The 18,500-nt window shown below is 44.3% G+C and overlaps 1 protein-coding gene across 1 annotated transcript in view; it reads right to left on the bottom strand.

Annotated features, from left to right (window-relative positions):
- The window catches only part of FNDC1 (fibronectin type III domain containing 1), a 71,381-nt gene that overhangs the window by 37,767 nt on the left and 15,114 nt on the right, over positions 1-18,500 (bottom strand). The window contains exons 2-7 of the mRNA XM_074144650.1: positions 13,818-13,867; positions 7,827-8,036; positions 6,003-6,101; positions 4,725-4,839; positions 3,825-4,012; positions 3,070-3,177 (exon numbers count right to left, since the gene is read on the bottom strand). Coding sequence (XP_074000751.1) covers positions 3,070-3,177; positions 3,825-4,012; positions 4,725-4,839; positions 6,003-6,101; positions 7,827-8,036; positions 13,818-13,867 — 770 coding nt within the window. The remainder of the gene's footprint in view (positions 1-3,069; positions 3,178-3,824; positions 4,013-4,724; positions 4,840-6,002; positions 6,102-7,826; positions 8,037-13,817; positions 13,868-18,500) is intronic.

Below are 18,500 nucleotides of genomic sequence, written 5' to 3'. Positions count from 1 at the left end.
CCCATGCTGTTACGGCTGATGGACCACAAGCAGATTTTAGACTTCCCAAGGGAAAGAGAAATTATGAACTTACTGATTAGCTACCAAGATATTTGCAATCAACAACACATGATCCAGAGAACATGATTCCAAAACGTAAATGGCTCACAATGGTAGACAACACACAATTGCATTGCTGACCGCAGCTATGTCCACAGCAAATAAGAACATTAAAAAGTTTTCTTTCCCACAGAAATTATTTGGAAGAAGAACAAAATGTGTATTCACTTAATTATCACTCAAGACATCAGTATTAAAATCAGGTGACATTATGCATTAGTATTAATTACTTATCTTACATTTCCAACAGAGCCTTGACACAGCTAGAATTGCACCGTATTTTAAGGCCCTAGTCATGCAAAAGCAGCTCTGCCAGTCCACTGTGGTGAAACTCTACCAGCTCCAAATGCCACATACTCATTCCTCAGCAGTGCTGGAGCCTGAGGGCCATACCCATGAAAACACCAAAGCACTTACTTTAATCTTGGGAACAATATTACTGCAGTAAAATATAAGTGTTTCCAGCTGAGTCTTTGCTTAGAGGGGTTTTAGCTGTAAGCTACAGGCCAGTAGGTAAAATTGATGCCTGAATGATTGAGGTTCTTATTTAGAAAATATACTTCTACCAGGAAATAACAAGACTGCAAGTTGCCAAATGGTAGCAATAGCTTGTTGGACGCCTGTCCAACAAAATCAAAATGGGATGCACTGTGCTTGACTACAGCTGGGGCCAAACACCACTGCAGAGAGAGCAACGTAAGGTCTTTTTGCCCCTTAGGAAGCTCACCCTGCTCTCACCTTTCATTTTAGGATTACTGTGGTGCCTGTGCTCTGTGTTAACTTTCTGTATCGAGAGAAATTTCACCCCTGTAGGAACAACTGTAGGCATGAAAAGGAGTCTTCCCATTACACTCCCAAGGAATGTAGGTAAGATCTCAGTCATGTACAGGCTTCTTTTCTTTTCAGTCTTCCGTAAGAAGCACAGATATTGGACCAAAACAGAATTTTGAAAATAAATTCCAAGGGCTGTCAGTTTTCTCTCTCTACACCAAGAAACACAAGAACACTTGAGGAGTCACAGTACCATGACGGGAAACCTCTAGAACATAATAACACCTTTAAAAACAGAAAATTTAAATTTTTTGCTGAAAACCAGCCCATACTCATGGCGTTAAGAAATAAGGCAAGCATAGGTCATCAAAATCAAGAAAAAAAACATCAATATTTTATATGCAAATACATTTAATGCTCACTTGAAAAAAAATCAATGTATTAGAAGGCATGGTAAACTTTGGGTTTGGGGTTTTTTGTTTTAAGATACACAGGAGTTGGTTTAATTGCAGAGACACTGATGTTACTTCTGGTAACTCTCAAATGGCTACTGGAAGGCATTTTCTCCCATTACTTTAATATGTGGTATAAATATAGAAAACAGGCTGAGAGAGCTGGGGTTGTTCAGCCTGGAGAAGAGAAGGCTCCAGGGAGACCTCATAGCAGCCTTCCAATATCTGAAGGGAGCCTACAGGAGAGCCGGAGAGGGACTCTTTGTCAGGAAGTGTAGTGACAGGACAAGGGGTAATGGTTTTAAATTGGAAGAGGGGAGATTTAGATTAGATATTAGGAGGAAATTCTTTACTGTAAGGGTGGTGAGGCACTGGAACAGGTTGCCCAGGGAAGTTGTGGAGGCCCCATCCCTGGAAGTGTTCAAGACCAGGCTGGATGGGGCTTTGAGCAACCTGCTCTAGTGGAGGTGTCCCTGCTCATGGCAGGGGGGTTGGAACTCAATGATCTTTAAGGTCCCTTCCAACTCTAACCATTTTGTGATTCTATGATTCTATGAAAACGACAGGGTTGAAAAACAAAAGGATCAAAAGAAAAAAATTCCTGATTACCATGTGTTATCAAAAGGACTGTAGAGTGCTAATTCAGTGATTTCATTTAGCCAGTATAAGTCTCATTTGTGCCATTTATTTAGTTTAAAAATAAGACCTCTCCTGTAATACTTCACACTCAAGGAAAACGATATATTAGACATATATAAGCATTAAACCCTTGAATATCAGGTATCATTAAAATTATTGCCTTGGATGAATCATCTCAGGATCAGCAGACAAAAATGGACAAAGGGCTACAGACTGCTCAAAATCAGGAGCAGATTTGAAATTTCAGATAGTGTTCCTGCCTGACCCTGCTTTAAGAAATAATAATTCTTGGACACAATTGCAGCTCCATTGAAGAAATTGGCAAGACTCCTACTGACTTCAAACAGGAAGGAATTCCACCCCTGCCCTGAAGAACACATATAAAGTAGGTCGTGTATGCAGACACGGTAGACTTCCCTCCAGGCCAAAGGTTTTTTTAAACCCTGAGATGCTACAGTGCTGATAAGGCACCTTCAGAAACTTGTGTAAGTCGAGAACACTATCCCATCAACCACTGGAGAACTGGAGCAGCCAAAAAATCAGCCTGTTCATTTTCAGAGGGAAAAAGGAAAAAAAAAAAAAAATCCCAGAACGCTTTTGCCTAAAATCCTATGCAAGTAAATAGCCACCGACAAATTAGCTTTATGACCATGTATGACAATGCTATAGTACGCGAGGCTATTTGCGCTTGCTTCTTAAGCTAAGGCTTTCCTTCTGTCATAAACTATAAATAAAACACAACATAAGCCCACTCACTTTCTTCGCAGCTACCCAGCTTTTCCTTCTTCGCCTAACTATTACAAATCCTTTGGGAAACTTCCCTCTTGAGCTCCATTTTGACCTACATATTAATGGAAGAAGAGGTATGTGTGCACGCATGACGCCCCGGGAAGCTCTGTGACATCCCAGGCACATGGTGATGATGGCTTCCCAGCGGCGGTGCGGAGATGCTGGGCTGGAAACAAGAAAATCTTGCTCGGGTATAAGCCATTAACAGATGAAAAAAAATCCTGGCACAGTCAGTGGTTCCAGCTTGCTGCGGAGTGGCAGTCTGACTTCGGGAAGACCAGCTCCTTGAAGGGGTTAAAAACCAACAATGATGACTTACCTTTGACTTTTCCTTCACTCTCTGGGAGAGCATCCCAGGATGCTGCTACAGAGGTTGGTTTGCCCTTTAACGGCCAAACATCCAAATTTTCAGGTGCGGTGGCCGGAGCTGTGAAACAGCCACATGCAGAAGAGACAAGTAAGAAACACAGCATACACCTTTTTCTCCTTCTCATGGCAGAAATTCTTATGTGGCCATTTCAAAGATAAATGTGAAGAGCACACATGGCTCAGGTCCATGCGTGTCTGTATTACACCTCTGTACCAGACGTCCGTCGTGAAATTTTATTCTGTGCTTTTAGGAACAGGCTGCCTGCACGAGACTGCTCCTGTGGCTTAGTTGGAACGATGTGGTAATTCAGTTGTTATGGACCACTTCCCTGTACCAAAGTGGCCCCATGGCTTCTCCATGGTGGAGGCAGGGTTTAAATTTGCTACACACGGAGAGGGAGAGCAGACAGGCTGCTCCTCCCAAAGGAAGGGGAAAATCCAGCTTCAGGGATCCAAGCTGCTGACCCATCCCCCAGAAATACCCAAACCATCTCCCCCTGTTCTTGTCCTGCTGCAAGAGCAGCCCCAGTGTGCTCTCCAGGGCACTGCTGCAGGGACACAGGCAGCAGGACCAAGGGTTTTCCCAGGTTCCCAATCCGCTGCTGCCCCAAGTAACCACTTATTCTGGCTTTTCCTCAAGTCAGCCATATTTCACAGCTTAAACCCTAAATCTTGCATCACCCCAAGGACCTTTTTAATACCTACCTGCCTCTGGAGTCCGTTGGTAAACAGACACGCTCCATTTGCCTTCTTTTTCTCCCTCCAAGATTTGGACAGCAAACTCGTACATGGTGTCCGGCAGCAGATTCTCCACTAGTGCCCGCCGGTTGGATACCTGTTTGTAATCCCACCTTGCCGATTCCCCCTTTTCCCGGTAGCGAACGCTGTACTGCCTGGGACCAGAAACACACAGAAGTAAAAATTCACGATAGCCACTTCCACAAGGAAACTGAGAACATCTAAAATCACTACTTCTCCTGATGTGCCCCTCGGGGTGTTTCAGTGCCAGGTTGTACACCCCTTCGCTGTTACCCGGCTGAGCAACACAGTCCGGTGCTTTCAAATGCTTTGGCGTATTTCAGCCCATTTCTCTGTTTATTTTGGTCTCCAACTGCTGCAGCATGCTGCTGTGAGCCAGGCTCTCCGGCTCATGGGAGACCCTGACCTGCTCAGCCTGCTCAGCTGCACAGGGTTTCTGGAGGGTCAGTGGATGCAGGGGACATTGATGGGCATCTTTCACGTTGCAGAGTGATGTTTTCTTCACCTGGGGTATGGTTATCCCAAAGCAAATATATCCCAGGTTGGTGCTGACCACATTTCAGAAGGGAACTAAATGCCTACAGATCTCTACATAGTAGAGGTCAGGGCAGAGGGAGGAAAGGAGGGTGCATGACCCCACATCCACCCATGTCAGGTTTCTATCAGCTTCTCTGAAGCATCCCCTACCAGCCACTGTCACAGGTAGGGATGTGCAAATTTTTACGCCCTAAGCTGTATTATTCTCATGACGAGCTGTAATTAAATAAATGCAAAAGAAATCGGTAGTGCGTTGGCAGCAGTTCACCTACAGTATGCATTCAGAAAAGAAAACACAGGGCTAACTACCTATTTGCTGCAACCTTCTGCTTTTCATACAGTGGGTCTGTCCAAGCAACGAGCACAGACTGAGAGGACATAACGCGAACAGTTATGTCTTGTGCCACCTCCACCTCTTCCTCCTCTGAAATGGCAAAACAAAATAGCGTATCAATAACAACATCGGAGTTCTCATAAAAAACAGTTACTGTCTTCAACTGACATTGTAACACACAGAGAACAGACGAATAACAAATACAGCTGTAGTGGAAAACCAAGTGTGTTGATTACTGACGGCGGCCCATGGAAACACCACTTCTTCTGTTAGTTCTCTGCTTACAAGACCAGAGTACCAGTAGATTCTACAGTCCTTAAATACTCTATCAGACCCCAAACTGTTAAAGTAAATGTCTTATTAACATACTGACATTCATCATTTCTGGCAAACTCACTGCCTGGAGAGCAGAAATTTTGCTTGATGAAAAATCTTGATATTTTAAAATTTGGTTCTATTTTGAAGGGCAATAAAACCAGGGACTGTCAAATTCTTCACAAAGGAGAATTTCTGCATCTTTTACGTTTTTCAGTGCTTCAAACAGGTCGTTTGAATTCAGCTTTTCAATTTTTATGGTACATAAGGCAAAAATAAAAAAAACACTGAAAGAAAAAAAATAATTGAAGTGGGCTGTTTTCACATATCAGAATACCTTATGCAAATAATTTACAAAACTTTAAAATTAAGTGAAATTAATTTGATTCTTTTGAGGTTTTTAATTTTGATGAGGCTCCTTTTCTATCTGTCAATCAGTCTTTCCAGTCTAGTCTACCTACCACCCCAAAAAGATTTGTTAACTCTTCTCATTAGCATCACAGCAACCATTCCCAAGTCTCACGGAGGCACAGAATGCAGAAGGCACAACTTTCCAGCCCAAATTTTTCTGAAGAGTAACATTGGAAAAATACTGATGTCTCAGGAAAGGAGAAGGGCCAGTGAACTGGAGTACGATTTCATTCTCTAGGGACTCATGTGTGACTGAAGTGCAGGGAAAGATTGCCCTTCTCTTCAGCGGGTAGCATGTCATCCCAAAACCCAGCACTGCCCGTACAGAAGGCAGGCAGCAGGGAAGCACATTTTATCATTTTATTAATACTGCTTGAATTAGAGAAGCAATTGGAGACATCCATCAAGCTCTTTAGCACACAGAAAAAAACCTAGCAGCTTTTAGACTTGCAGTTTAGAAATGACAAAGCTATCTCACTGCGCTCAAATGGCTCCACGAATTGACAGCAGATGTGAAAGAAACATACCTGTGACTTTCCTTTTAGTTAAAGATGACCTATAGACAGGCTGGCTCCGTCCTTGGGAGCTCCTTGATGGCAACGACACCACATGAACTGATTCAGAGGCTGTACACGCAGGGAAAAAACAGAGGCTTTCCTGTAGTCTTTTTCATTGAAAAAAAAAAAAAAATTCTGTCTTTTCAGGCAGAACTCAGTTTTATTCATTTCTGAGATAGAAGAGGAGAAACTTCCTTGAAAGTTAATTTATTTAGATACATAGCCTTTATGTCAGAGAGTTCAATATGCATGCAGTAAAAACAGTAAAGTTGGTATTTTAGAAGCAGGAAAGCAAATTACTTACATGAAAAGACCACTACAAGAGTCCTGTATTCTAGGCTTGAGTTTTTCTCCTGATAATTTGATTATTTAAAAAAACATTTGTTCTCCTTCTTTCAAAAAACATAGTATGAAAGTAATGAAAACAAGAAGCAGATGCTGAAAACCATGCTACGTAGTATTTCTCATCAAGATTAAGTTTGTTGCTGAACTCCCACTAAGTCCGTGTACTGCCTGGATGGGCTCTCAACCTGCAGAGCAGTGGTACGTGCTGAGCATCACACGAAGGCGGGGAGCGTCCTCCACACGTATGCGTCTCAACCCTTACACCTTGGCACAGATGCCAGAGCGGCCCCATCACGAGCAGTGCGTAGAAAGATAAAAAAGTGAAGGGATACTAGAGACTAGATGAGACGTAAGTTTCCTGTTAGGAAAAGGTGGAATAACTGCTAAAGGTGACTGAGGAATTCTCTCTCTTCAGACAGAGATAAAGACGTGCATTTAATACAAAACCCACAAAGCAGAAGGGGAAATAGACATTTGCATTGCAAAGCCAGGAATTCTGGCAGCCATGTGTGAGTTTGGAATCATCACCCGCTTTCTAACCCAGGACCAGACCATCTGTGGGATGGGCTTCCAGCCTACAGGAGAGATTTTGAGAGGCAGAAGCCTAACCTCGAGCAAACACACCCAAACAGCAAAAAGCAGCCAAAGCTTGCAGGAAGAGGATCAAAGTAAGGCTCGTGAGTGCAGACCTAGTGCCAGCTCGGGTGAGAGGAGCTCAGGCATCAGGACAGAGACAGGTCAGCCATGGCACAGGCAAATGACACAAATAGCACAAAGGGAAACACTCATCCTCTGGGGAAATAAAACTGTTGCAAACCCCATTGCTACCGTTAGATGGGAAATCCTTTCAATGAAGGGCAGGTCATCTAGGGCATGAGTACAAACCATCATAGCACGGCAGGACAGGGAGCATGGAAGAGGCCAACCTGACTGTCTCAGGAGCCCTTAGTGACCAGGACCTCATGAAGGAACTGGAGAGAACACGGGCACATGAGTGTAATGCTCTAGTATGGAGCCCATGAAACAGTTTTAATGGTAAGCATGGGTACATTTAATTAAAGCATTAATTTTTTCTCCACTGAGCTGAAATAATATAGGGGCACCAACTGTTAAGAAGAGGACAATGGATTTAAGAATGGCCCTACCACGCGCAAGGAGAATCTGAGCTAAGCCTCTTCTCTCCAGCCTTTCCCCCTGCTATTAATACGAGTAACTCACACATGGTGTCTCTTTAACACAGTGTCAAGGTCTGCTGCACCTTCTACCTTGGTCATTGTATTTTTCTGTTAAGAACATGCTACAGAATGTGCTCATAGCAAGCATTTTCATTTAAAGGAAGAAGTCGTCTTGATGGTTACAACACCAGATGACTTGTGATCACCTAGCAGCCACAGGGGACTACACAAGTGTGCAAGCTCAGCTAGATGCTCCCAGGGAAATCTGACTCACCCAGTTTTCTCGCTTCCTGGTTTTGTCGCTCTTGCAGCAGCGGAGCATAGCTCATCCTTCGGCTGCTCTCTCCGTACCCACGGGTGTAACCTTGGGATCTGCTGCGTGGGCCCCTGAAGCCTGCTCCATAAGGTGGCTTCCACCGAAAAGACAACTTGCCGTCTGGAGACTGGGCGCGCACTCTCAGAGGTCTGTTTGGCATGTCCTTCTCTTCAAAAAATAAGCAAACACACACACAAAATCCATCAGAGTTATTATGAAGCATGTGACATATAGCAGCCCACATGTCTGTTGCAAGCACATCTATTAAATTACATCAGAATAAAGGACATAATTTTATACTTATTTTTTTCATTTCGCTATAAAACCAACTGCAGTAACAAGTTTTCCAAGAAGGATGTACAATACTCAGCAGCATCTTTTCCCAGGTTCTTCAGACAGCCTGGTGGAAGACACCAAAAATGAAAACATATCGTAATACAAGGACTCCTGCCATAAACAGGGGATGTCTTGTACTTTTCTTGTTTAATCTTTTCCTTTTTCAAAAAAATCCCCTTTCCCTAGTCCAGGTGCCAAAGGTCAGTGTAAAATGAAGCACAGAACCATTTCACTATTTTTAAACTTTCTTTTAGAAATTAATCCACATTAAAAGCAGGTTCTCTTCTCCTAAACCCATCACTAATGGTTCTGCTCTTTGACAGCCTCGTATTTAACAAGTCTGTTCTGCACATGCTTCAACTCTTGACTTCCCAAACTCCCATTATATGATCCCTTGAGCATCCAGCACTGTAACAGGTACCGTATGCGAGTCATTTATTTTTACATTTGCTGGCAAGTGAGCAGCGCTCTTTAAAAGGTGACATTGATGCAAGGATTACTCAAGCAATCAGTCTGGTTGCTCGGAGCAGCATCTCCAGTTTTCATGGCATTCTCCATCGTGTATGACCTGCACCATGCTAGGGAGCAGGCTGCAAGCGGAGCAGAGAGCAGCAAAACAGTCCTCAGCCAGGACTGAGATTTCCCACGCTTGTAGCGATTTTTTGGCTCTTATCTTTCATATTTTGCACTCAAAGTGGATTTCTCTCACTCTCTTCTAGCAATGCCATTTCACCAAGCACTAGGCTGCATGAACCTACCAGCGCTGAGGTTATATGCTGTGTTCGAACCCTCTCACTCACTGGCTAAGCCAGTCACTACAATCACAGCAATGTTGAGAGAATAAGAGGCTGGGACAGCAACAGCTGCCAGAGACCTGGACAGACAATAAAAGAGGATGTACCAAAGTACCCCCTGTCAGAGACAGTGAGATCCTCTTACCAGCACCAGTTCAGGAGCTCATATTTATTCATGACAGCACTTAAATATGTTACTTCAAGTATGTATTGATGTTTGCATGTCCCTACATAAACCAAAAGCAGGTCCTTTTCCAATATTTCTACTCAGTGACACCTTCTATAACCAAACTGCTCACTGGTCTTGATCTGCTGACAAGGTTGCATGTTCTTACACGTTCCCAGCAAATGTTCTTCTATTAAATTACCCTTTGGAAGAGATCACAGTGACTCTTAAAGCTGTTTGCAGATTTTCTCTTGAAAACCCTGCGAGAAATGCAAGGTTTCAGTGTTGATGAGGCATACAACATATGCAGAGAACCGCACACTCCTAGGGAACTCTGCTTTTCTACTGAAACACTGGGCAGCAGCTCAGCGTGGTAAACCTTGCCTTTTTATATTGCCTACAGAGAGACAGATCACCATTTTAAACACATGGACTTGAGCAGCTTCTCTCTTCTGGCTGCTCCTCACCACCCCAGCAAAACGAAGCAGCTATAAATCCAGATTAATCAGCAAATTAAGATTGTTTTACAGGCACTTTGTGTTGCCAGAGCAGTGTATACTAGCTGGATCACAGCACTGGATCTGGTTGTAAGTGTTTAACAAATAATAAATGCTTTTTGCTATACAATAAATATGGTTGGTTTCATGAGGCTCCCTGACCACTTTTCAAGGAATGTTCTCAGTCATGCACTCTATTAAAAAAAAACACCTGCTCCCACACAGTTTCTTTTTCTTGCTCTCCTGAGCAGTTGCTCAACACAGATTTCAAAAGCCCATTAGTTACTGATCAGGTAGACACACAGCATTCATTCACAGCACCACCACAAAGAACTGAAAGAAGGCAAAATTCCAGTTGGAAGGGGCCCCTGAAGGTCTCTTCTCAACCTCCTGCTCAAAGACAAACTACCTCCAACACTGTCTGAGGCCAGCCCTGGTTTTCCCTAGCTCAGTCTTCAAAACCTCACAGGATGGAGATAGCACAACTTCCCTGTGGTCCTGCTCCAGTGCTGCACCAGCTGCCTAGGGTGAAAGCTTTCCTAATGTCCAGCCCAAGCGTCCCAAACAGCAACTTGTGGCTGCTGCCCAAGCGTTACATGTGGCCTGCCACCACCAAAAGTGGCTTCCTTGCAGCCCTCAAACAAGTAGCAGTTGGCTGTTGTGGGATGTCCCCCTCTTTGCCAGACTGGGCCAGCCCCGCACCCGCAGTCTCTCCTTGTAGCCCACGTGCTGTAGGCAGCCACCACCTTCCCAGATCTCCACATCTCTCTCCTTAGCAGCTCAGCCCTGGCCGGAGGGGAGTAACAACGCCCCTCCACCAGCCACACTCCTCTGGGTGCCTGCAGCTTGTCGAGCTGTGTTGCAAGCACATCATTTGGGTTTCCTCTCAGCGGCCCTGTGTGTCACTAAGTACCGAGAGCCCGCTGGCCCAGCGTACATCTCCACCACTTCCCTGGGCTGCAGTCCGCTCCTGCCAGGCATCTCTCCCCACCTTTTGTAACGGGCTAAACTTGGGCAGGTTGCCTGAATCCTCAGTGGAAGATGGCCCTAACAGGTCCCAAGGCAAGAATTTGGATGAGCATGAAAGCTGCACAGCTGACAACTACTACAGTGCCTGTGGTTTCTCCTATCAGAGACAATAGATATGACCTTCATGAAAGCGTACAGGACTGCAGCTGTCTGTTCCCCATTTAACACCTACTCTGGCACACCAGGAACTCAACTGGATTTCAGCAAACTCTGGATGAGGTCCCAAATCAGTAGCAATGAAAAAGCTAAGTCTTCAGATGCATTCATTTCCAACCCCTTTTTTTCTAATAAATTTTGGGAACAGCTACTTTGGGAAGAGTTACTAGTGTCTGATTGAACTAGAGGTTAATTCTTCCCCATCTCCCCTCTATTTGCCCCCGTAAATATCGCTAAGGTTTTTTTTTTCACTTTTGGTTCCAAAACTGATTTAATAGTTTTCTGGACCTCTGCTCTGGCCAAACTAAATCAACTGGTAAACATCTTCAGACCTCATCTAAATAGCTACCTGCAATTAACATGAAATCAAATCCTTTTCTATGTTCTGGAAAATGAGAAAGAGTCACTCCCTTGTGCTCTCTTCAGTGTAGAAATCCAACATTACCTACAGCTGCAGGAATTTGTGTATAGTATCTTGGCCCCAAAAATGCAGGGCTAATTAAAGCCTTGATATTGACTTTTCGCAGTTGAAACGTCCACTAGTATTGCCAAAGTTTCTGTGCATGTCAGGACTGTGGGAGAACATTTTACACATGATGTAAGCCCAGAGCATGAGGTCTAAGCTGAGGGTAAAACATCCTCTAAACAACCACACAAGGGGGCAGCTTGCACTTGCCAAATCACACATATTCTTCAGAGGGCCTCATCAATTATCCAGCAAAGGAAAACACAAAATAGCTCCAGAAGAAAAGGGAAGTACTGACCTTTTCAGTACTGACCTAGTAATCAATCCGTAACTGTGGGGAAAAATATCCTAAGCAACTCAAAACTACTCAGATATAAGTACAAAAAAGTAGCTGAAATATGATGTCACAAAAAATCAGGCAGGCACTTCAATTTACCACCACAAGTCTAGGTAAAAAATGTTTGCTTTTGCCTTCCCTCGTCAGCAAAAACGTTTCTGCATTTTCCTTCTATGTGCCATTATTTCAGGACTGGAAAACCGGACCTATAAAATGTGTTCTGCTGCAGAGGGGACACATATTTGGCACAGTGACGTAGTCTATAAACATCTACCACCCTCTCTTTTCACTTCAGGCAGAAGTTTGGGAAGCTAAGCACAGTGATCCAGCCATGGGCAAAGTAACAGCTTAAAGAGAGAAGTTGTAGCTGCTTAGAGATAACAATCTCATCAGAAAGTGATCAAATGCCTTTATCAGAAAAAGACAAAAACGCCAGCTGGCAAATGAAATCCTATCATGGACAACTTGACCAAAAATCATTATAGTCTACACTACAACAGCAAACTGCTGGGATTTTTTGTTTATTTTGTTTTTCTGGGGGTGAGGAAGTATTTCGGGGTTTTCTTCTTACTTTAAAATTAAGTTCTAAGCATCAAAGGAGACTGACTCTAAACCCTGGATTTGAAACTACTGCTGGCTACTAGACAAAACAGTATGGAAGAATAAATAAAATGTGCCAAACGGCTCAGTTCATTCACTCTCCTCAAAGAATAGATCCTTGTCCTAAGAAGTCTTTAACTGCTCCCTAACCACAACCAATTGTCCTCTGAGATAATAACCTTGCACCACTGCCAATTTTCAAGAACAACCCAGTTTCAAAGCTGAGCAACTCAGTTTACAAACACTTCCTTCCCAAAACCCACCAGGGCTAGAAAAATACCTCAGCCAGCTGTGGTTCCTAGATCTCTGAACTCATAAGTGTCTGAGCCCTACCACCATGGAGGTATCAGCTGCACTTGCAGCAAAAAATGATAGTGAGTAAGTGTACAGAAAAAAAGAGACACTCCATTTTGATTCTTCAGCTGGCAACTCTAAAATCAACTCCATTTGTAAGACCCTTTGTAAAACATCCACACTCCTAAAACCTAGTGTGTCGGCCTCTCCTAAATGTAGCTGCTTGAGTGGTGACACTCGAGTTCATAGCACACGTGGCAAACACATCCTAGGGCACCTCTACAATTGCCCTTGTTTGGCAACTTGTGACACCAAGACAGGCATCTGCCCAGGGGTGCAGAAAGACTGAGGGACACCAGCCCCACAGGACACACCAGGGAAGCCGGGGCCGGGGGGCAGCCCCCTGCTCAGGCGGCAGTGTTCGTGCACCATGGGCTGTACCATGGCCAGCCCTTTGCCAGGAAAAAGAGTTTATTGATTTCAAAAATACTTTGCAACATGATCGTCCACCTCTTCTTTGTGTCTGCAATGGGTGTTGTTTTCCACATGGTGCTCTAGCATCTTCCAGCAGGTAAATCACCGTGCATTGGCTTTAAGTCGGACAACTCTGATACACCATTTTACTTTTTCACCCGATTTGAAATATATTACAAAACAGAGTGTATTTGAAAAAGGAGAAAGCAGAGCTTTACTAGCAGAGCCAGGTGTCTAAAGCTCTGTAGTCCTTTGTACAACTCAAGGCTTTCAATCTAGTTGTTACTCATGAACAGCAAAAGAAAAATGGCATTTTACCATCACTGAGAGGCACATGGGAAAGGGAACATCCCACCTTTCTCATCCAACAATCCACACAGGGACGGCTGCTTTGCTCCTTGCCTTCAGATACTCTCACTGTTACCTATCTCCATACAGCCATCCCAAAGCCACATCAGCAGGAAGGTAAAGAAGAAAGAGGACAGACAAAATATCATGGGAAGACACTTGTTTTCCACCCAAAAATTAATCCACCGTGTCACTTTGGCAAAGTATTACTGAATTTTTGGTTGTTTTTTTTCAAGTTGATGGTTTGATCCAAGCTCTGTTGATAAAATGGGAGCAATTCCACCAGCTTCAATGAGGGCTGGATCAGGGCCATCCTGAGAAGAGTTCACTCTGCAAAGATATTTCCTGCAGTCAGTGAGCCAGCTCAAACAGTGCTGATGTGGCCCTCTAAATCGAGATGTGCTGACTGCTCTAACTCCAGAAGACTCTGGGCTTGATGATTTACTCCAGACCAGCTGTGGCACAGAGCATAGCACTAAGTCTAGTGGGGCTCTTTGTAGCACTGCGGCAGTTAACACATGTAAAAGCCCACGTATACGATCAGAGAAAGCAGGACTGAAACAGGAGAACAAATCCAGCTTCAGGCTTACCAGGTTGGTAGGTCCCCTAGCATTTTAAAACGCAATGTCAACCTTGTCCCTACGTGGGGTGAACAACTTTTTTAATGCCACTAATTTATACACTCAGCATCAGATCTCCTCATGGAAACAAGCCAATCAGTTAAAACAGTGGAGGCAAGTGACACATAAATCCTTTGTTTCTCGCAGAAAAAAACCCCAAACTCTCAGCACATTTCCACACACTCCTGCTTGGCGCAGAAAGCAGGGACTGGAACGCTTTAGTTCCTGCAAAGCACAATGGAAAGTGAGCCATAATTCACCAGGCTCCAGCCAGGAGTTTTGGGCAGAGGACCAGTATCCAATGGTAATGCCTGATTTAAGCAAAGTGATTCATTATACATCTGTAGAGGAGTTACCTGGCATCCAGAGGACATTCTTTATATTGACAGCGTTAACAGAAGTTTCCAGTGCTCCCTTTGAAGAGCCCTCTGAATGCTAAGTACAGTAGGACTAGGGCATTTTCCAAACTCAACAATGTATTTCTACATGTTTAATGCATCCATTATGAATTAAGAACAACCAACAGTGAGTTATTGAAGGCTTCACGTTCTCCTGCTGATGTCCACACAGAGGTTTCCTTCTGTGTCAGCACCCTTTGAAGAAAGCCTGCCGGACCTCCTCTCTCATGCCCACTGCCTTTGGACATGTCCTGTCCAGGCTTCTCCAGTGACCAAACCACTGTGGTGGTAAAAATCCCCAGCAATCTCAAAGGGGCTAAGAGAGAACACTGCGGCCATGGCCCTGGTCTGCAAGTGGCCATGTGGGGTGTTGTCCAACACCTGCCTCTTCACTGAGTTGGAAGAAAGGTGGTACTGGAGGGACGTCACCTTTGGGGGCTCCTTGCAGGGACAGAGAAGACAAAAACAGCTGGCAAAGTTGCAGGGCTGCCCTGACTGTGGCTGACCTCACCACTGGGCTGAACCATGGGATTAAGAAGCACTTCTGCCACAGGGGCAGGAGGGCAAAGGGGCTGAAACCAGTTTATTTCAAAATTGCAGATTCCCTTCTCATATCCCAACTCGGGTCACTACCTCCCTTCATCCCACGCATGGCAGAGCAATCATGTTCAAAGTCAAAACCACTCTGTGTCCTCCTCTGCAAGCTTCACATCTCCACTGTCAAATGCATGCCCTAAAACGAGACATTTTCCTAATAGCTCAACATCAGTAAGCTTAGAGGACAAGTCAGAAGACATGCTAGCGGTATGGCTCTATGGGACACCATGGCATCTGTACAGCTTCATCCCTGCCTTTCCTGACGAACCCAAAACAATAGATGTACATACTTCTACTGTGATCGCATCTAACAGCAAAAATCATTCCAAATACTATTCTAGACCATGAAAAAGAGCCTGGTAGCTGGTCCATAAATCATAATAACAATTTAACATTTTCCCTCAACTGACTTCTTACTTAACTAACCAACCACATGAACAGGCTTCCACAAGCTCCGCTGCAGAAATGGCACAGGGCTGCTCCCTCTAATGCAGGTGGAGGACTCCATGCTCCCAGCTCCTCTGGGACAGACCTCAGCACTGCTGTGGGGACAAAACTGCAACTTTAACTTGGAGTTTCCTGAATTTCTATTATTTAAGGCTTTAACATTTATGAAAAATAAGATACACATATAATAATAAAGACACTTGGTATCATGTTCCCAATCACAATGCTGCTCACTGAATTCTGCTCCTATATTTTACAACCAAAAACTTTAAACTGCAAGAAGAAACCAGTGACAGTGTTGCTCATCAGGCAGGTACAGGCCCGATGATACACAGATACTACAAAGAACACCAGCATCAAAACAAAGAAGTGCACAGTCAACTGCAACCACGCCAGAAATGACAGGGATCTGCTTTGCACACTCCTTGGCTGGACCTCCTCCTTTTGTAAGTCACCACGAGGACAGAGCTGCCCTCTAAACCTGCTGCCTGGTAGCTCTTGCTGGTTGGCTTGAATTGTTATTGCAGGAGACGGAAAAGCTTCACCTGTACCAGTGTGGCCATCCGGACCATACCCCTTGGGAAGGGCTCGTCATCTGAGACTCCCAGACAAAAACAATGATGTACCAAGCACAGAAACACAGGGATGGATTAAAGCCCACCACCAGTTACATGTAGAATGGCAACTACAAAAGGCATTGATAACGTCTCACACACAGCCATTGACAAAGGGGTAAAAACATGACAGTCAGCAGGGGAGAACTGAGACTCAACAAAAAGTTGTTCTTTGCTGCATACCCAAACTAAGTAACAAAAAAAATCAAGGAAACAGTTCCTCCGACTGGGCCCAGAACAGTAACAGCAAAAGCCATACATTCCGAGCCACACAGCTCCTGGATTCACCACTGTTACAATTTTAAAAAAGGAAAGCTTGTTTTTTCAACCTTTCCACACTCTTCTCAAGAGATCCTATAGAGACCTATGCCTTAAGAAAAGCCCCTTTGATTTATTTTACATAATTGTGTCACTATAGCATGTATTTTTCATTTATGGTCATCACTTGGAGACTGGTGTTTGTCTCACGAGCACTTCAGAACATCCTGCACTGCATGCATTTGAGTTTTTTGATTCAAGATTTCATTTGAAGCTCTTTGGTGCACTCCCAGCTGAAACCTTGGTAGGGTAGCACCCTCTGCCTCCAGCTTATTTTGAAACCTACTCGTGCTCTGGAGGGAGAGGGGGAAGCAGCAAGTCATTGCTCCTTCAGGTCCATCGAGACAACAAAAAACCCACCCCGACAGTCCAGAAGAATTGAGCAGGAGGGTCACAAGCTCTCCTGGCTGCACGGCTCCGGCCCCCGGGGATCCCTGCTGCCACCCACACAAAGTGCACAGACCGGAATCCAAAACACATGGTTTGCATCAGGCCACTGTTTCAGATCCTGGAGAACTACAGCCCACTGTTCACCGCAGCAGCCACTTCTGGGAGAATAAAATATGAAACCCAGTCCAACACCAGGCCTCCCGAAAACTTCCAAGCATAAGGCAGTGAGATGGAGATGGATGGATACAGCACAGACTATAAAATCAGGTATGTAGAGCTGTAACCCTTCTACAATAAAATCCTCAATTGCTAAGACAAAATGGAGTGACATGTAGTGAAGAATGTACTTTTTATGTCATAAATACTTTAATTATTCTCCACTCCCTAATAAACAAAAAATGGGAAAAGCTGAACATTTGGGACATCCATTTCAAAAGTGTTTCTAAAACCAGCTACTTCAAACGCAGCACTGGAAGGTGGATTTTAAACCTGCCACTTGAACTATCCCTTTGTATAGATACATCTCCTCCACCCGGCTGTCTAATACTAACTCATGTTGGGATTATTCTATGTTTTCCTTGCTAGAATGGCTCTTTCTAATTTTGCTTCAGGATTCTCTTCAATGCATCTTTCAAGGTCCTTACATTATTAGCTTGCTTACATTTGAAATACTTTAAGTTCTTCATCTCACAAAACCAATTTTATTTCTGGTGTACTCTTCTCTTTGACAAGGCTCAACCATATCGGCCGGAACAACTGACAACGTAAGGATTTGGCTTCCCATGCAGGACAGAGCCACAACTCTGACTCCCGCTATTCCTCAAGAGTCCCGCAAACAGTCGCAGGATGGGAGCACAGCTGGATTAGGTGGCACCATCAGCAGAATTAGGCTTACAGCCTTTAAGCTTCTGTTAACAAATAAATGTCAAATCTGTAATATTTGAGTGAGTTTCAACTGTATATGCAGGTATCCTTTAAATCTTTGTTTACTGACTTGAAGTCTAATCTTTTGGGCTTAAAAATCGAACGGGGTAAAGAGGGACTCGACCTCTGTGGTATTCCACCTTTGACCCAAAGCTCCCTGGCTTCAGTGGGAACCTCTCCTTTATCATGCCTGTCACAGGAAATTTGGCTCGCAAGAAGGGGGACTCATTGATTTAACAGAAAAACGAGTTTATAGCAAAGCTAACCTATTTCTTTTACATCATCCATACGACAAAGAGGAAGAGCATGAGCTGCCAACGAGCCTCATAAAGCCATTCATCCCCGACCGGTTCCTCCATGTACATCTGTTCAGTCCCTTGTCCTCAGGAAGGAGGCAATATCAGTGCTTCTCCCCCGAGATGCACCTGAGGTTTCCCAGCGCTGACACTGCACCACCCCACAGGACTCCTTGGAGGCCTCAGCTGGCGGCTCCCATGACACTCAGACCCTTCCTAGTAGACAAGAAACTCGCATTCCTTGGCTTTGGTGGATGTCCAACTGCAGAAATAGCTCAAATATCAACTTACAGCATCTAAAGCCCTGTTTTTGAGACAAATCAGAGCCTAAGGGTGCTTTGAGTGCTGAAGCCTGAATTTAATCTGACTGCAATCACAAACATGAAAAAAGCACAGGATAAAGTTAATTGAGCTTGTTTTCCTCCAGATAATCCTCGTATAGGCTGTTCTCTAGCCCTAGTCAGAAGTTCAGTGATGGGAAGGAAACCTGCCTGAGAAAATCAGAACGTAAAACCACGCGGAGCAACTAAT

This window comes from Numenius arquata, chromosome 2, assembly GCF_964106895.1.
Source record: "Numenius arquata chromosome 2, bNumArq3.hap1.1, whole genome shotgun sequence".
Taxonomy (NCBI): domain Eukaryota; kingdom Metazoa; phylum Chordata; class Aves; order Charadriiformes; family Scolopacidae; genus Numenius; species Numenius arquata.
The sequence above is the reverse complement of the archived record's forward strand: the minus strand, read 5'-3'. Positions and strand labels throughout refer to the sequence as shown.